Source organism: Nyctibius grandis, chromosome 7, assembly GCF_013368605.1.
Source record: "Nyctibius grandis isolate bNycGra1 chromosome 7, bNycGra1.pri, whole genome shotgun sequence".
Classification (NCBI taxonomy): Eukaryota; Metazoa; Chordata; class Aves; order Nyctibiiformes; family Nyctibiidae; genus Nyctibius; species Nyctibius grandis.
Genome location: NC_090664.1, coordinates 47,829,455 through 47,846,945, shown reverse-complemented (window position 1 = coordinate 47,846,945; position 17,491 = coordinate 47,829,455). Strand labels below are relative to the sequence as shown.

Here is a 17,491-nt window from a genome sequence, read left to right as displayed (position 1 = left end):
CATCTGTACACAGGATGGCAGCAATGGTTCCCCAGCACGGCTGAGCTTAGGTCTCCATGAGAAGAGCTAATTCAAATGCAAAGTCAAATACAAAGGTTTCTTTCCAAGAGCATTTGCTACCAAGGAGGCATTTAATTGCCAGTCCAAGCAATCAAATCACTTGAGCAAATCACTCACTTCAGCATCTACTGCCTCAATCAACAGGTCTCTCCAGCACTTGTTTGCCATAGCTTCAAGGCAGGCATCTTCCCTCTGTACCCCCATGAGTCACACTAAAGAAGATGGAGCTAGCATTTGCCAGCGCGTAGGAAGTATAGAGATTCCAGCAAACACAGAAATAAGGAAATGAAGAGCCGGCGCCGCTGCACGAGCTGCGTGCCGACATCCCAAGCCCAAGCTAAGTAAGTTGAAGTCAGAGACAAAAAGCAAAAGCAACCAAGGATTCTGACATGTGCTACAGCCTGTGAACTGGAGTTCCCAGAAAAGGCTTTCAGCCTTGCAGAGGAGGCAGCCAGATAGGCCAGACCTGCTGAACTTCACCCACTTGTTCTGCCTGGCCCAACATCTCATGCTGCAGAGAGCATACATATGACTTTGGCTCCAGTTTTGCAAGACATTGAAGACATTTTATTACATACCAGTAATCCCATCCATGTGGATTTCGTAGAGCTTTCCAGCTTCGGTATGTTTTATAACTCTAAATCCATCCATTTATTCCTCCTTCCTCAGAGCATCCTTGGCTATGGTAGATTTACCACTCCGCAGACAACCCTCTAGCTACAGTAAATGGGATGTAAAGCCATCGGACCACAGGATGGTTTCCACAGCATACATGCGTAACACAAGCACACAAAACACTTTGCTCTTCAAACTGATGAGAATTTACGAGAGATTAGGAGGTGATTTTATCTTAGGACTCCCCTCCCCCAGCACATACACGTTTTGCCCTCCATTTTGCAGAACAGTGAACTGCTCCCAAACCAGTTGTGACAGGGCGATGCACAAAGACATCTGATAGTCTACCACCATGAGACAGATCTGAGATTTAGCACATTTACAGCTCGTACATAAGAATAACCAAAAAGGCTAAAGCAAAACCCAGATCCTTCCTCCTCCCTTCTCCCCATTGTGAAAATAAGGCTCAAAAATTACAAGCTTGATGAGTTGAGCCACGATCACCTGAGCTAGGATAACAACGCATATGAGCACAAGCAAGACTACATCTAAGCCAAGACCTTTCACCTTCAATTTGTTGTAAGTTAATTGTACAAATACTGAGTTTACTTCAGCTAGCGTAAGACACTGTCCCTGCCAGGGCCATTACCACACCAGCCTCCTCTGGGCACCAGCTGTGTATTCCTGCCCCTTCCTCCATTCTGCTGATGGTACAACAGCTTCTGACCTATTATAAAAAAAAAAAAAATTCTCAGTTACTTTTCAGACAGGCCAGTGTGCTAATGATGTGAGGGAGCAAACAGCAAGGCAGGACATAGCACAGCTCAGGTAGGTCAGCCTCTTCACAGCAGTGTTTGCTTATTTGGTGTAACAGTATTTCAGTAACAGTACTCCATGCACCACTTCAACAGGAGCAAGTTTCTATTTGATCAACTTAAGCTGAACATTGAATTATATGAGAGATGTATATCCATGCTTAGAGTATATGTTGCAGTAACTGAGCTACTGTAACTGGATGGCACCAGGGCACTACACTGCTACACAGCTTGTTCTCTCACAGGCAAAGATGAAGTGAGTAGCGTTACTTCCACCTATAAACCAGCAAAATTTGACATTCAATCATTTCCCTGATTTAAATGGTTGCAATCATAAAAGCCTGGCCATGATAATCAACAGAATAGGAGGTTTTAACTTCCAGAGGTTTGTGAAGTAAAAGCATATTAGAAAAAACTTAAAACTTCATAAAAATCTTTTTTTCTAAAGAAGCCTTAGGATCAAAATGCAATGAGTCAGTTTCTTGACAAGAAGTAAGCCCTGGATCCTCAAATGCATGTAATCTTCCACGTTCACTCTTTCTCATGCCCAAGAGGAAACGAAACAATTCATTCAACATGAACATTGGCGCAGCCATCATCAAACATCACTCCGTATTGGGGAAAACTAGCACAAAGGGGACACTGCCCAATTTTTTTGCATGAACAAATAAATCCATGATTTCTGCCAAAGCTGGGGTGGTCCTGAAGAGCCACATTAGGATTATGGCAACATTGCTGACAAATCTCCATGCATTTTTACACGGTAAGTAATAGAAAACTGAGTTCCAAGGGCAGAACAGGATACTCCATGCTGAAGTGAAAACTGGTTGTCTTCAGCTGCTTGTAGCCCATGTCACCACCAAAGCCTCATGTTTAACTGACATACCAAGCTTTTCTAACATGGAGAAACTTGCAGTGCCCAGTGTACACCGGTATTCCTGTGTTGCCATACTCTCCTGAGCAGAGAGTAGCGGGGAAATAAAGCAGCATGCAGCCTAACCTGGCCAGGAAGCTCACACAACATCCAGCCTGAAGAGTAACACCGCAGTACTTCCCAAGATGCTTATAAAACACTGTAACTGTCAATACTTCCCTGCTTATGTCCATTGTTAAACTTGGTCAGTATAGCTGAATGAGAGACAAACCTAAAAAAAAAAAAGAAAAAGGGTTTCAAGTATTTCCAAATAGATCTTTTATGAGTGGGGATATCCCAGAAACTCTTCCTAGAGGCATGACCAAGAAAACCTCTAAAACCAGCCAAAGCCAAAAATAATCCCAGGACATCTCAGATTGAAGAGCCATGTAACCAAAGCACTAACCCAAATGTTAAAATCTACGTTTAAGACCAAGCCAACACCTTATTCTAATAATTTGAGGAAACACTAATGATGATAACCTCTAGTAAACAAAACATCACATCAGCTTTGCTTGTTTGTTTTAAAAAGAGTTAAATAGTCATAGTTACCTAACAGAGATAGATATTGCTGCCTTCAGAGTTGTATTATAGGTATTCTTGCTGCTGCTACATAGCCTCAGGTGATGGTTACAACAGCTGTGCTGACCAGTAAAGCAAGCAAAGATTTTTTTCCCCCCAGAATTAGAAATATACAATTTCCAAAAATGGGAGCAAAAGACAAAAGGTAATGAAAAATACTGCTGAAGAAAGGTTTAATTAAAAAATCAGGAATTCAACAGTGCCTAAATCTTTATTTTTTCATACCTACATTATTTTTTTTTCAAAATTAGACAGTTTACATTTTATGACACAAAAGGAAACTTAAATTACTGATAGTTTACATGTAAGCTTGATTCCAGTCTTAATGGAAGAAGAACAAAAACAAAAACCCTCAAGAAGGCTCCCATATTACACTTCTAGTTCATGAATTGGCAGCTGTTAGGTCTCCTTAGAAATCTTCGATTGTCTGCTGCTATTAGTGTAATAGGTTACAAAGCACATAAAAATCCCTAACCGTCGCTAGCCGAAGGAGATACAGAGATAGGTATGCACCATTACAGTCAGCTGTTGCTCGTGATACACTGCACCACACTCAAACAAGGGCCTTTCTATGCCAACTTCTGAAGTCTTCGAAGGATAATGCAGCAACGTAAAAAAATTTGCCACTGTTCACAGATTTCTAAGTGGCAAATGACAGTGTCATGGTGGGGGGCTGATCTGAAACAACTTTAAGTTTTAAAAGCAACCTTTGTTTTTTTTTTTTTTTAAATTCCTGGAAGAAGAGTCTCAGATCCCATTTTGACTTGTTTACAGAACGAAAAGCATCACCATACAACCCTACAAGGTAAAATGCCAATTAATTACTGTATCCTTGAACCTGTAACTCAGCTACTGCTTTTGGGAGGTTTTTCATTTTAAAAGCCACATTTTAATCTCTCTACGTATCATAGCAACAGTCTGCATGCAACTTCACAACTCTACGTCTGAAAACTCCATTTTGTCATTGAGTGGAAAGAAAAAAATCTCCAAGTAAAAATGCAGTAAGGATAAGTTGTATATTACACAGCTATTTGGCGTGTCACTTTTCTTTTTCAAAAAAAAGCTATAAAAACCACATCAGAGGAAGGTTTAAACTTTCGATGCAACAGACTGTTGCTGGGTAAGCAGTAATTACAGTGTATTGACCTAGCACAAATGGCAGCAGAATACATTAGAACAGCACAACGCATCCTGCTGCTCTCAACAGATGACCGCAGGTACCAGTCGAGTATCATGACTAGCTGTACACAGTCACTGGAAGGAACCACTTGTGATTGCTTGCAGCTGGTGAGCCTTTCACTCACAGCAGACAAACAAAACGAATCATACAGCTGGCCTAAACCATACACAAATCTAGCTACCATTTTCACTGCCACTGGGGAAAGGAGAAGCATATTAAAAATTCAACGACAGAACTAGTTGAGCAGTTTTGGTGATGTTGTCAGAGTCCTCTCTCCTCCCAAGGCATTCACAAAGTGCGCTTTTCAAACAAGAAAAACCAACAGATTCCAGCATGCCCTACTTTGACCAATTCTGCAGCATACAATGGGCTGGATTTAAAAGGTCAACTAGTTACCAATTGATGCTTGTAACAGGAAATTTTTGAGGAGTCAACTTCTATAGTTACTTTACAGTTCTATGAATCGTACACTAAGGAAAGCATTGATATTCTTGAAAGCAGACAAGTAAGCTTCAGTGTATATTCTTCTAGCAGTCTAAAGTTTTTTTCCAATTAAATTTGATTTTATTAATGACTTAAAATTACAGTTTGACTGCTGAAATTCACTATTTACATTGCAGAACACTTCTGAATTGTTTAAATTGCTTGTTTTAAGGGGGACTTAGGAAAACATTTGAGGGCTTTCAAATAAGACTTTCGTTCCATTTCCCTTTTGCAGTGAAGAGGCAGAGTCAGTTCAGCACACCAAAATAAAATAAGAAAAAGAAAAAACAACAAATTAAAGTAATATTCAAACCACAACATTTAGTTTATCTACATCCAGCTCAACAGCAACATTTATAATATCAATAATTTTTATCAGATTTTTTCTTTAGGGTACCTTTTTATATGTTCTGATTATTTACAACTGTACAAGCAAAGCACACACTTCCAAGTGCACATATTTAATACAGTATTGACTATTTGCATTTACAGGTTTTTCAACAATCTGAAAAAGATCAACTGTTTGAGATCTTTAAGGTATATTACAAAATCTGCTGCTAGTTCCTGTACTACAGTATGTTTACCCAGTAAGACCAGTGACAATAGATACATACTGTAACTGAGTAATTCTGTATTCCACTCATGCTAACCCTCCACGGGGTCAGACCTCATTAACTCTAAGCTGTCTTGTACAAAAGTTAAGGCAAAGTCATTTTCAAGTTTAAATAAAATTCAAGTCTTTAAATATTGGATGGAAATAATTCTTTAAAAAAATCAGTTGTTTAAATAAACATTTTTGTGGAATAAACTGTACTGTCATAGTCAGCAGGAATGAGTTTTGTCTGAACTTCCTGCAGTTTAAACACTTAAAGAAAAACTTTAGGCATTTTAAAACAAAAATAATTTATAGTCAACTTTATTAGAAACTTGCTAATTTAGTGCATCCTTGTCCTTCAGAAAGCGCATCACTTCTAAAGTAAATAAGTGTGAGAAACCTCATCCCAGAGGTAAGTATCAGGGATCTCTTCCTCCACCACACAAAACAAACACCATTATCTCACGTCTTGAAAAAATTTAAATCCGTATGCCAATGCTTGTAGTTACAGGAAGGCATCAACACAAGGCTGACTAAGATATGAACTCTTTCAAAGAGCACTTGGGGCAGAATTAAAAAAAAAAAAGTCTACACAGAGCACAGGGGTAACCAGAACATACAGCGCTGACTCAGTTAACTCCCTTACAAGCACAGGGAAGCTAAGGTTATCACAAGAAAGCTACAGTGCTTTCTTCTGATAACATCCACTAACAGGCTTCACCACTATAGAAGCTCACAGACTTAATTCTTTCTATTCACAATGTGCTTTGTATTTGCAAATTATAACATCAGTTTTATTCTGGAGTGAGAAGATGGTTACTTGCTTGCAGTAAGTCAAAAAAGGAAATATTTTAGAAAGACTGCTATGGTGCTCCGCAGGATTCATTTTGTGTGTGCAAAACATCAAAAAAAGATTAACTTTTTAAAAACGCTAGAAACAATGTCTCGTTTAACCTAAAAGTGCAAGTTCATTTGCTGACACTTAGTACAGCAGCCCAATAAAAAAAAATCTTCAAGGTCACATACTAATTCGTAAAATATAGCTACTTCCTTGCACTCTACACACTAGCTGCCGTTATCAGTCTTTTGGACACTTTAGATATGTACTTGCAGACCAGTTTATTAAAAATATTGCAGCAGCACATTTCTGCTTAACAGTTTAGAAAAAATCACTATACAGAGCTTGCACTCACACAGCCACAGAGAGGCTTAATAAAAAGTTGATTTTTTTAAAGACAAATATTTTACATCTTGAAAAAAATAATCACACTAAGCTTCACCTCCAATTAAGCACCAACCTAAATGTAAGGTTTAGAACAACTATCCAGAAATATCCAGAAAAAACAGAATGTTTGTTCAAGAGGGGAAAAAGTATTTCACAGAAAAATAACTTGCAGGCATTGTTATATGCCTAGTATCACTGCAAGCTCCTAACCAGCAACTCATTCTCAGGTATCTTAGTGGGAACATGGGTTTAATTTGTGGGAAGCAGACCTCTTTTCAAATCCCTCCCAAGTGGTAGTTTCACTGAGGAGATTTTGGTGGGGTATTCTGTTCTTTATTTAAGCGTTTGCCAACGGCTGGAGGGGACGATCTGCGTCCTGACTGTCTCCTCTGGTCTTTGGGTTGTCCAGGATGTGACTTTGCAGGAGGAGGTTCTCTGTTTTTCTCTATTGTTTCTGTGGGCTTTCTTTCTTCTTTCCCACATGCTACAGTGTTTGGCTTCTGTTCTTTCTGGGGTTGCAATGTAGGAGGATCCTTAGTTGTTCTCTGGCAAATTTCTGCATAACTAGGTTTTCGCAGTTCCTGTGAAATGGAAAGCAATCGGGACAGCAGAGTTAAACAAAGCATCCTGAGAAAAAAAATCATTTATTTTTACGAACAAAAAAGGTAAAGTCTTTGTCCCGACAGACTGCTGCACTAAAATATGCAGATGAGGGCTTCAGTATGAAGGAGTATAGAGGCTGTACAGACAATAAGGTTCAAGACAAGGTAAAATGCAAAACAGTATGCCAGACAAATGGGGTACTGTGATAGAGCAAAATAATTCTGATTCAAGCAAACTCTAAAACAGCTGAAAGACGATGAATACTCTGGTTTAAACATCAACATATTAATGCTTCTGCCTCAAGGATACTACCAAGAAGAGAATTCAGATAAAGAGCTGTCGTTCACCAAGTGAACACTTTTGCACTGCTAACTGCATAACTGTATCATGCAAGTAATCATGAGGCCACTAACATTCAAATTTAAGGTTGCTGGGCTCACATGATTAAGCAACACTGCGTTGCAATGGAAACAATATTCTGTTAAATGCATCAAACTGGATCATTAAGAGAAAGTGAAGTAATAAGGTCACTTACTATGGCAGTCCCATTGACTTGTACCGATTTACATGCAGTACTGAGTGTGGAAGAAGAAAGCCTTTCTGTACTCTGTGTCTCTCTCTGCTGTTTATCCACAACCTTGGAGTCCCTGTAAGCATCCAGCAGGAAGCAAGGCTCATGAAAAGTGAAACTTCAGGATAGATGCACGATCTAATAATAGGTCTAAAAGTTTGAGTATGACTATAAGTAGTTATAGCTGTAATTTGCCTAGCGCATTATGACTAGCATTGCACTTAAACATGCTATCAAATATTAAAAAATATATTCCTGTGGAACTTGACACTACCTGTAATTTGTAACATTCTGATAGCATTTAGTTATTCAGTTATTTTACTCCTGTTACTCAAACACCTCAATTTAATTTGCAGGTTCCAAATAAAGTCTTACCGAAAACTTTATTGTATGGACAACGGTACTGCCCACAGGACCATGGGTTTACTCTCTATGCTTCAAAGCTATCTAAATACAAGACAGCAAGGTATTCATTAAACTTCTAAATACTACTTGCAGAGACTAAAACACAACACTAATTGTCTGCTGAATGACTATTATGACTGAATGACTATTATGATATTGTTCAGAAGTTAACCTTATCACCTTTACTACAAGTATGATATACAACAAAATATTATTTCTTTCATTGATTAAGGTTGATTGATTGTGTTCCACCTAGCCTTCTGATGAGAGAAAATGCAAACGTGATTCAGAGCAGAATAGTTATAGCCATGTAATTAAGCGCTTACTCAGAAGACTGGGATGGCGAAGGAGACCTTTCAAATGTCCTGGGCAATGTAGAAGAAACTGGCAACACCGGCTCTCGAGGAATTCCCGATGGAATAGTGTTTGTACTTGCATCTACATTAATGTTCTGAAGGAGGAAAAAAAGACACAGAAGGGCAATCATACCATCAAATTAATATGGTTTGCCTGAAAATTAACACCATCAGGAAACAGTTTACAAGTTGATTTATAAGGGTAAACTAACTATAGGAAGGTACAACATATATATATCGGAACCTTCTGTAATAAATAAGCTTTTTCTTTTACAATTATTTAGAAACACAGACAAATAAATCACACACTGTGGCTCTTTCCCAAAAAGTCAGAAGCTTAGTTCCTTTTGGGACACATCTGGATGACAAAATCACTTCTTTCAACCTGGGCATTTTGCACCTGCTGGTGACAAAGCAGGCTTTGTGCCTGTTTACATAACTATAGTTAGCCTGATAAGACAAAAGCCTCCTGGATTTAGGCACTAAGAACTGTCTTCTTCAAAGCTCTAACTCTGCATCATCCCAATAGCTGGTGCTAAAAAAACCTTAACCTAAAAAAGAAAAAAAAAAAAAGATGTTTTTGCAAGCTAGGATATGGCCATCATTTTAAAAGTCCCTTTCTTATGCTATAGTGTGATTTGCTATCAAGCAAAAGAGGCTTTTTCCATAGCCCTCAAAAGATTCTGCTAGTGCGAAGTGATACTGTGCTTCCAGATAAAGGCCAAACAGGTTCAAGATGCAAGCATGAATTTAAATTGTTACAAATAACAAAAGAGAAAGAAGATTTTATATCTTGAAAAATGCATTTCTGATATTTATAGCACTTTTTAAAACAAAAAAAATGGTTATGTTCTTCGTACTGCTTCTGAGCTGTCTGACTCTAGAACCAGAACAGATTCTGGCAAGCAGAAGGGAGAGCAATGGGAGAACACAAGCACTGAAGGAACAGGAGAGCCACCCCTTTCCCCCAGCCCAGCCACCATTCAAAGGCCATAAAACGTGAGACTCGTGTGGCCACTGTTATAAAGGAAAAGGGTATTTGATGACGCTGTTTTAAATCAGGCAGCATAGATTATTGCAGTAGATCTAAGCCTAGTTTTACTTGAAGTAAAACCATAAAAGCTAGATGTTTCGAAAGAAAAGAACAGCTTCTATAGTTTTACTCGCTGTAAGTGTGCGCAAATGCTTGAAATTGCAAGTTGCTGAGCATTCTGGCCCAGGTTCATCAAAACTTGTAGGTACATGGTTAACTGTGAATAGCTTCAAGTCAAGCAGATGTGCAAGTGCTGTTCCTAGGCCAAAACACTCCGCCCTTCATCTGACAGCACTGCAATTTCCTAGTTAGAAAATGTGGGATGATTAACACCTGTCATTCCCCAGAGTTACATCTAGAAGAGCACCATAAAGCAAATAGCATAAAGATACGATGCTTGGATAACAACTGTTGGAAATTACACAACCTAAGTTCATTCAGCTTCTGTACACTGGACTTACCCATCTATAAAACAAGAGTAGCACTGCGTAACTCTACTTCAGCACTTCATAACTCTACGTCAGGTGACATGAAAACATGTTGAGATCAAGGTGAAAAGCAGCCTGTATACATTGGCAAGACTCTAACGTTAACTCAAACATCTTTGTAGGAGAACACAATCGCTCTTTGGAGCCAGTTGCTGTTACCTTATTCCTTATTAACACCAACAAGGAAAGACAGCGCAATCCCTTTCTTCCATACAATGGTACAGACCAACTCAAGCAAGCCAGAAAAAGAAATTGAGGAATCAAAGGTAGTTTTTACTGTGACAGTGCATTGCACTACCATAAAACCCCAGTGCCCGACTAATATTTAGACTGCCTCTACAGGGCAGAGGTGTAAGTTCTTTACAAGTACAGTGCAAAGCAGTACTAGACTCCTAATGGGAAAAGCAATGGGTTTTCAGCTGCAGTGTCAATAGCAAGTGCTGGAATTATATTTAAAACCTGAAATACGATAGTCAAAAAACACTTTAGAAATAACAGAGGTAAAATACTTCAAAAATAGATAGAGATCTTGGCCAAGAACAGACGACAGTCTGGAGTATTGTCTGACAGTAAGTTAAACACTGCTCTTACCATGGCACTGACTTGCACATTCACCCTAAATGAACCCTGGAATGTAGTTGTCCCTATTACCGCTTGCAGCAGACAGAATAGATGGCTTGTCTGCGCAACCACTGCTTCGGGTGCAGGCTGCTCTGCCACTTCCTCTCCCCTTTACCAACAAATACCCTCCCTACCCACCCCTGATATGTGGGCACCAATGGAAACACTTCTGCAATAGACTGGTTTTAGAGATGAGACACAAGAGATAGATTTTGGTGTTTCATCGGATTGCTTTACACTGCTATATTAAGAGGTTAACTTCTTCAGTTGTACTACAGCTAGAAGAACACAAGTTAACAGCAGAGCTAGCAAAAAAGCCAATCCAGGCTTCCATAGCCTAGACCGTTCCATAGTGCACAGGGTTATATGAGGCTTGATGGAGGAGAACATACTGTCACTCACAGATGGCATGGTAGAGACAGCTCTAAGAATGAAATCTATGAACAGCTACTGAACATTAATTTTCAACTGCATCTCTACTACATCTCGAAAGCAGTGGTTGCCAAGTCATTCTGGTATATTTTTATCTTTCCAAGCAATATGACAAGACAGCGCTGAGATCCAGCTGGTTTTGGTAACAGTTCTTGTTCTAGCGATGATGCCTAGTGTACTGAGATTATGTAGGCACAGCTTCTTTATATTTCAGTCTTAAAAGTCTGTCTTTGTCACTTTAAAGTGTTTTATAAACAACTCAGAAGTCTGACTTTCAAACAGGAGGAAAATTTATCACATATTTTTCACCTGAGTCTACCAAAAAGCCTGAAGCAATTATGAACAGCAGAGAGCATATTTTCTAATCTCTGCTATTAACATCTACATATACTGGTGCCCATATTTCACACTATTTCAAAGAGAATACCCAACAAATTCTAAGATACAAGTGAAGGCGGCAGCAGCACATCGTTTGACAGCTGTTTTTTAAAATGCTTTTCTTATGACACATGTAAAACCGCAAGTGTTTTCTACGTATAAGCCACCAAATCTGAAAACAGGAGGTATGCAATTCTTTTGCAAACAAAAATGAACACTGGCTACTCACTCTTTCTTTTGATGTTCCTATTACCACACTGGACAGTCTGTTTTCAAAAAGGTCTTCAGTCTTTAAATTGCCAGCAGCCCCGGGTAATGGAGGAAAGCTAGATAAACCCAATTCAAAGCTAGGAGATGGAGGTTTTGGGGGTGGTGGAGACTGTGTTTGGCCTCTCTGGAATAGAAATAACATGTTGAGGTTACTGCACTGGATGACAGGAAAGACAGACATGGGATTCTAAACTGTATTTTGCATTTGATTTATATCTGTGAAGCCCTAGAGAGGCCTCCCCCATCCCGCCTCCCAAAAAAACCACACAGTACGAAGGAATAGATGCTTTGTTTTTCCACTGTTGCCCTTAAAATATTTAACTGTTATTTACACGGGATGGCATAACCATCCTTAAAAACTTCATATGCATAAGCTTTAGTGATACTGGTATAGTAAGAAAAGTCCCCTTGCTGACCCTTCCTTCAGGATGGACACTTACACTGACATACAAAGGAAAAGAGACTGGTTTAGATACCATGACATAGTGAAAATATAAAGTCCATTTATGCGCAGTTGGTGACATTCTAAATGAAAGACAGAAGTCAACAAGAATTCCTTCTGTAATATGCTGTAACTGAAGTTACCCATTAACTTCATCTACATCATGTAAACAAAGAAGTAACTGTTTCATGACTGTGCTCAGGCCTGTGCCAAGATGATCTCTGCTGCAGAATACCAAATGCAAAGCAGTCTTTGAGGCTATTTCTGTTTTGCAAAGGAAAATATTTATGGGTCTATAGCCATCATGAAAAGCAACACAAAACTACCCTCAAGGTCTTTTCACAAACTATAGTTTATGTCAAAAGAAGTGTGTGTTGAGAGGGAAGCAGGGAAAGAATAAACACAGAGGCAAGAACAACTGCAACTCCTAGGCCTGCTACTGACCCAGCATTGCCCCCCAGAACACAGTTTAAGAGTGCTACAGCAATGGAGGCCACAAACTTCCAAAAATAGAAGTCAGATGACCTGTCAAAAGGGTCACGGAGAGAGACTACACTTATCCAGCTCAAACTGCAACAGGAATATTTTTTTTTTTTAAAAAAGTTCTTCAAATCACAGCACTTAGTTTTCTTAAATGCGACTGAAGCCCTGCAATAGATAATGCTTTTATATTTGTTAAAAACATTTTAAATTATACAGGCAAGTCCTAAAAAACCCCAACATATTAAGACACAAGTAGCATTAACATCTTAAATTAGTGATACCAGGGAGGACTTAAATGGATTTAAAGCTGCCAACTGCATAACATTTCTCAAGTCAACTTGTTACGACAAATTGAGTGATAGGCTTATGTCTATAGCCTCAGATACAATCTGATCAAAAAGGTTCATGCTCTCTCTCATGCAAGCATGCATACTCTCTATAATTTTTCCTTAAAAAAAAAATACCAAAAGAATCATCACTCCATTCAAATACAACTGTTGTAGTGATGTCCTATGTACGCTATCTAATCACTACAGCATCACACAAGAAATATGATCCTGGATTCAATTATTTCCACAGTCTAAAGGAGTCAAATTTTAATCGTTCACTTCAGAGTACACTCCTTCCCAGTGTGCGCAGTTGTAGGTGTGCAGCAGCTTTCACCTCTGTTCAAGTTGCATCATTGGACAGTACAGACTAAAGATTCGTGGGCCAGAAGAGATGAGAAGGAACCTGGCTGCACAGGCTACAATTAAAGCCTGTTGCTGAGAGAAGGGAATGGTGGGTCTCCAAAGAAGTCACATCTACCAGTTTTAGATTCAAAGTTAAAATAACCTTTAAAGTCAGCTGAGTCAGAAGAGCCTCTCTGCTCAGTAAGAGCGTCCAAGGTAATCCTTTCATTCCAGCCACTCACTTCTACACCTAACCTGTACCACTTCCTTGCTCTTTCAAAGACAGAAAAAATGTTGATAGGAAAACAACAATCTAAAAATTCAAGCAGCTTTGGAAGGGCAAAAGAAAGAAGTATTGAGAATCCCACATGTAATCTGATCTCACTGAGCTTTGAGAAGTTTGACAAGAACTAAAAGCAAACAAAGGGAAGGAACCACTTCTTGTTTTATGCTTTCCAAACCTTGATGATCCTTTATCCAAGTCCCCTAAGGCTGCTCAACAGCAGAAGCCACAAATACACAAATGCAATGATTCCAGACCTTTAAGTAAGTGTCACGGCTCATACAGTGGGTTACTTTGCAATTGTAACACAAATAAGGAAATAATCCAGTTCATCTTCCTGAATAGGCCATGTGTGGCAAAAATTAATTGCAGAGAAGTATCTGGTTTTATCAAATCGAACCTTAAGTCTTACCAAAAAATTAAGTTTTTTTCTTCTACACATTTTTTTTCTTCTAGTCCAGCCTTTTCAAGTATCAAGGCTATTAAGGTATTGACCTTGAATTCAAGTTTACCAAACCCGTAATATTTCAACCATGTCAGTATACCCTTACCAAGTGGTACTTGGAGAGGCAATTAAGAAACAGAACTAACCACTTAATAACTAACATTCTAGCTATACATTATGACACTTGGATCTATAAAACGTTCTTCAACATCTACATGAACAATAATAAAGTGTTTTGAACTTTAGCTTAGGTATTTATCTCTCCCTGAATGTGAACACTGGCATGCTGAAAAAGTAACAGTATGATGGAAATTTTTTGCTACTATAAAAAAGTAATTTTAACTTTTTCCTGACTTGTGCATTAATGGACAATCTTCTCTGATACCCAAATGCAGTGAACTCATGTGACTCTCATAAGCTGCTGTCTTCAGTCAACTGTGACACACAATTGCTTGTGCAATAACTTATCTTACCTGCTACTCCACATAATATCCATACTATTGTCTTGTTACCCTACTTTTATTATAGATGAATATGATCATAAACACTCACTGTAAACTTGTCCTCCCTTTTCTTTCGGTAGCCGTATGAGTTTTTCCTAAGGGAAAGAAAGCAATTATCAGAACCTTGCCTATAAATGAACGGAAGGCAGTTGGTGAAAACAGAATAAATTAATTCAAATTGCTATTCCATCCATCTTCATTCCAGACAGGTTATTAAAAATAAATGTTTCAGGGAAAACTTTCTAGCAAGCTCTCATTAAAATAAAGGTACGGATCTTATACAAGTCAGCATGAGAATACACTGATTACAAATAATTCCTGTGTTAAAAGCATCTCTCAGTACAGATGACATATAAGGCTTAGACAAAACCTTTCAATATCCAAAGTAAACGTTTTAGTCTTTTTTTTTTTTTGATACCTATGTGTATATATAACAGATTAGATCTTATGGCTGTAAATTGTTCATCAGTTGCCATTAATGATTTTCATTTGGTAAGAAAACAAATGATTTTCATTTGTTCCATGTTTAGCACTTTCTCTGAAGTACTTTCTAAGATTTTAGCTTTGAGGAGAGACAGTCTCAGTTTAAAATAGTAATGAGAACAGTACGAGTACCATACCTCTTTACTAAAAGTAGTTTAGAAGCAGCAATACTAGGCTGCTCAGAGGACAACTACAGAGTATGCTCACCTTCCTCTACCTAATCCAGGAGATGAGTCAACACTGGTCTGTTCCATCCGTCCAGTTCCTACTTCCCTCTTGGTATAACTCGTAGTAGCATTCTGCATCCGTGTCCTGTTTTGTCCCGGCTGCCGTGTCTGTGGACTCCTGACGCCATTGATTAAACGATCAGCAGAAAAGTTGAATATTGTAGGACTGTCTAGAAGCCCAGGTCCCCTTTCTGCACTGGGTATTGTATGTCGTATATGAGACTTGCTAGGATTCCTACAAATTCAAAAGTCATTTCAACATACGTACTATCAGAGATCTTCTGAGGCCCAAGACTATACAGAGAATTCAGAAGAAGTAAGATCTTTAGTCCTTTATTGTATATTTCATTTATAAGAATGATAAACATTAATTTTAACAGGTCATGCGAATTATCAAAATTAACCTTTTCACTGTCTATTTTCAGTGATGGCTTTACTAAAAACTACTTGAAACTGAAAATGCTATATGAATAATCCTGCTGATCACATGCCATCATTCAGAATATTTCATCCAAATACCCTAAATCATGGAACAGACAAGTTCTCAGCTTTCAGATAGTCCATTTACATTTAGAAACAGTACGTCCACTAACAGTAACAGCAGCATCTGCCCTCTGGCCTCACTTAACCTTGCACTAAGTTCAATTTCACAAGTATTTTCAAGTTAGCTGGTGTTACTAAAATAAGCAGATTAAAACCCCACATGCCAGATAATAAAATAGTATGTATATTGTTAAAAGATGGTTGAACTTGCCTGTTCCTGGGAGGATATTGTCTGAGGGTAGTCAGTGGAGAAGCAGCAGGCTTGAAGGTTGGAGATGTGAACCCATTGATAAATCCAGTACTTGGAAATGGTGTTACCTGAAGAATATATCACATGCTCAATTACAAACAAACTGAGTACTGTTTCTTAACCTCGTGTTTTATGTCATTCTATCCAGGGCAGTACTTAAAAGATTGGCTCAAACAGCAATAGAGCATTTGTCCAGTGCCTTGTAACCAACTCATAAAATGCTGTTTTTTGAGAAGACAGTCACTACACATATTCCAGTTCTGATAATTTGTTAAGAGGACCAAAAAACATCGAGCCAAAAATTCTTGGCTGTAAGTTAAGTAATGCTCCTTCTATTTCACACCATGCTATGCACAACTTCAGAGGGCAGAGATACTTCTTCGTCAAAGAGTCTCTCCCCCTACACAGCCTGTAATTGTTTTTCTTATAATTTATATGTAAATTCCTCCCTAAAAAGAAAAAATTCTTTAGTTCCTCATTCTATTTATCCTCCACATGACACCTAAATAAAGCCTAGAGAGTAAGTGGATGTTAAGTGCACCTCTGATTCTTTTCACATTTTACCACATTATTCTACACGTGAATTACTGTCTTGTTGACCAAAGAAGCAACATTAGCAAAAGACTTTTTGGGGTGGATGCATATCAATGTCTTGTATTAACAAGATATCTCAAAATTTGAAGCGTGTTCATAGTTAATTCTCCAGCCTCACTAGCATGCTTTTTTCTTTTTAATGTATGAATGAGTTTCATTTAGGAAATGTTATTATTAGCAACAGCAAATGCTCACTTGTCTTCTCCTCCTGAAAATAACTAAAATGCAGAACAGTAAGACCTCTATGTAGCACTCTTTCTACACTTAATTATGAGAAACAGCTGAGACTAGACTGTTTCCTATAAAGGTATCTTTAAGGTTGTCTAATCTTTCTTGCCAAAGTTAAAGCAAAACACTAATCAATGAAAAATAAAACTTAACACCAAAGCTGTCATGCCAAACTACTGTTAGCCTAATCTAGCACATGCGACAGCAAATGCTACCTCAGACTCCAAAAATAGGCCATGAGGAGTTTAATAAAGCTATTTTAGGAACAAAGTTTCATCAAAATACTGCTTTGAAGTGCTTTCTGCTTTAATAATTACAAGTTGAATGCTGTAAAATTCAGTCAAAGCTAGTAAGCAACTACTGAACCTGAATAATGAAAAGACATTGAACATACTAAAGGAAAACAAGTTTAACTCATTGCTTAAAGAGACACTAGCAATATTCACCCCTTCTTTCTTTATAAGGATAGGTGATCTTTTTGGAGGGAAAAAATGTCATTTTCATTTTCCAATAACACCAAAAGCATCAATTTGCTTTCTCCACAGAAGTCATCTGGCTCATCAAAAGTACACTTCTTTTTTTTATTACAAGCAGAACAAACTAGATCTTTCTTCAAATACTATTAAGTACTTGATGAAGTAGGTAGTTTTAGAATTTTGAGGACATGTGTTGCCATACTCTAGTTTCAGAATGAAGCCCACACTACTGGGTGTA

General features: G+C 38.2%; 1 protein-coding gene across 7 annotated transcripts in view; it reads right to left on the bottom strand.

Annotated features, from left to right (window-relative positions):
• Window positions 1-2,591: 2,591 nt before the first annotated feature.
• The window catches only part of LARP4B (La ribonucleoprotein 4B), a 59,794-nt gene continuing 44,894 nt past the window's right edge, over window positions 2,592-17,491 (bottom strand). For 4 of the 7 annotated variants that reach the window (XM_068404518.1, XM_068404516.1, XM_068404519.1 and 1 more), the window contains 7 exons: window positions 15,917-16,023; window positions 15,143-15,397; window positions 14,502-14,547; window positions 11,585-11,749; window positions 8,374-8,498; window positions 7,607-7,718; window positions 4,684-7,049 (listed from right to left, as the gene is read on the bottom strand). In XM_068404518.1, coding sequence (XP_068260619.1) covers window positions 6,768-7,049; window positions 7,607-7,718; window positions 8,374-8,498; window positions 11,585-11,749; window positions 14,502-14,547; window positions 15,143-15,397; window positions 15,917-16,023 — 1,092 coding nt within the window. In that variant the 3' untranslated portion in view covers window positions 4,684-6,767. Of the gene's footprint in view, window positions 2,636-4,683; window positions 7,050-7,606; window positions 7,719-8,373; window positions 8,499-11,584; window positions 11,750-14,501; window positions 14,548-15,142; window positions 15,398-15,916; window positions 16,024-17,491 lie in introns of those variants that run through there. The other 3 variants (XM_068404515.1, XM_068404514.1, XM_068404517.1) reach the window with 3 other exon arrangements.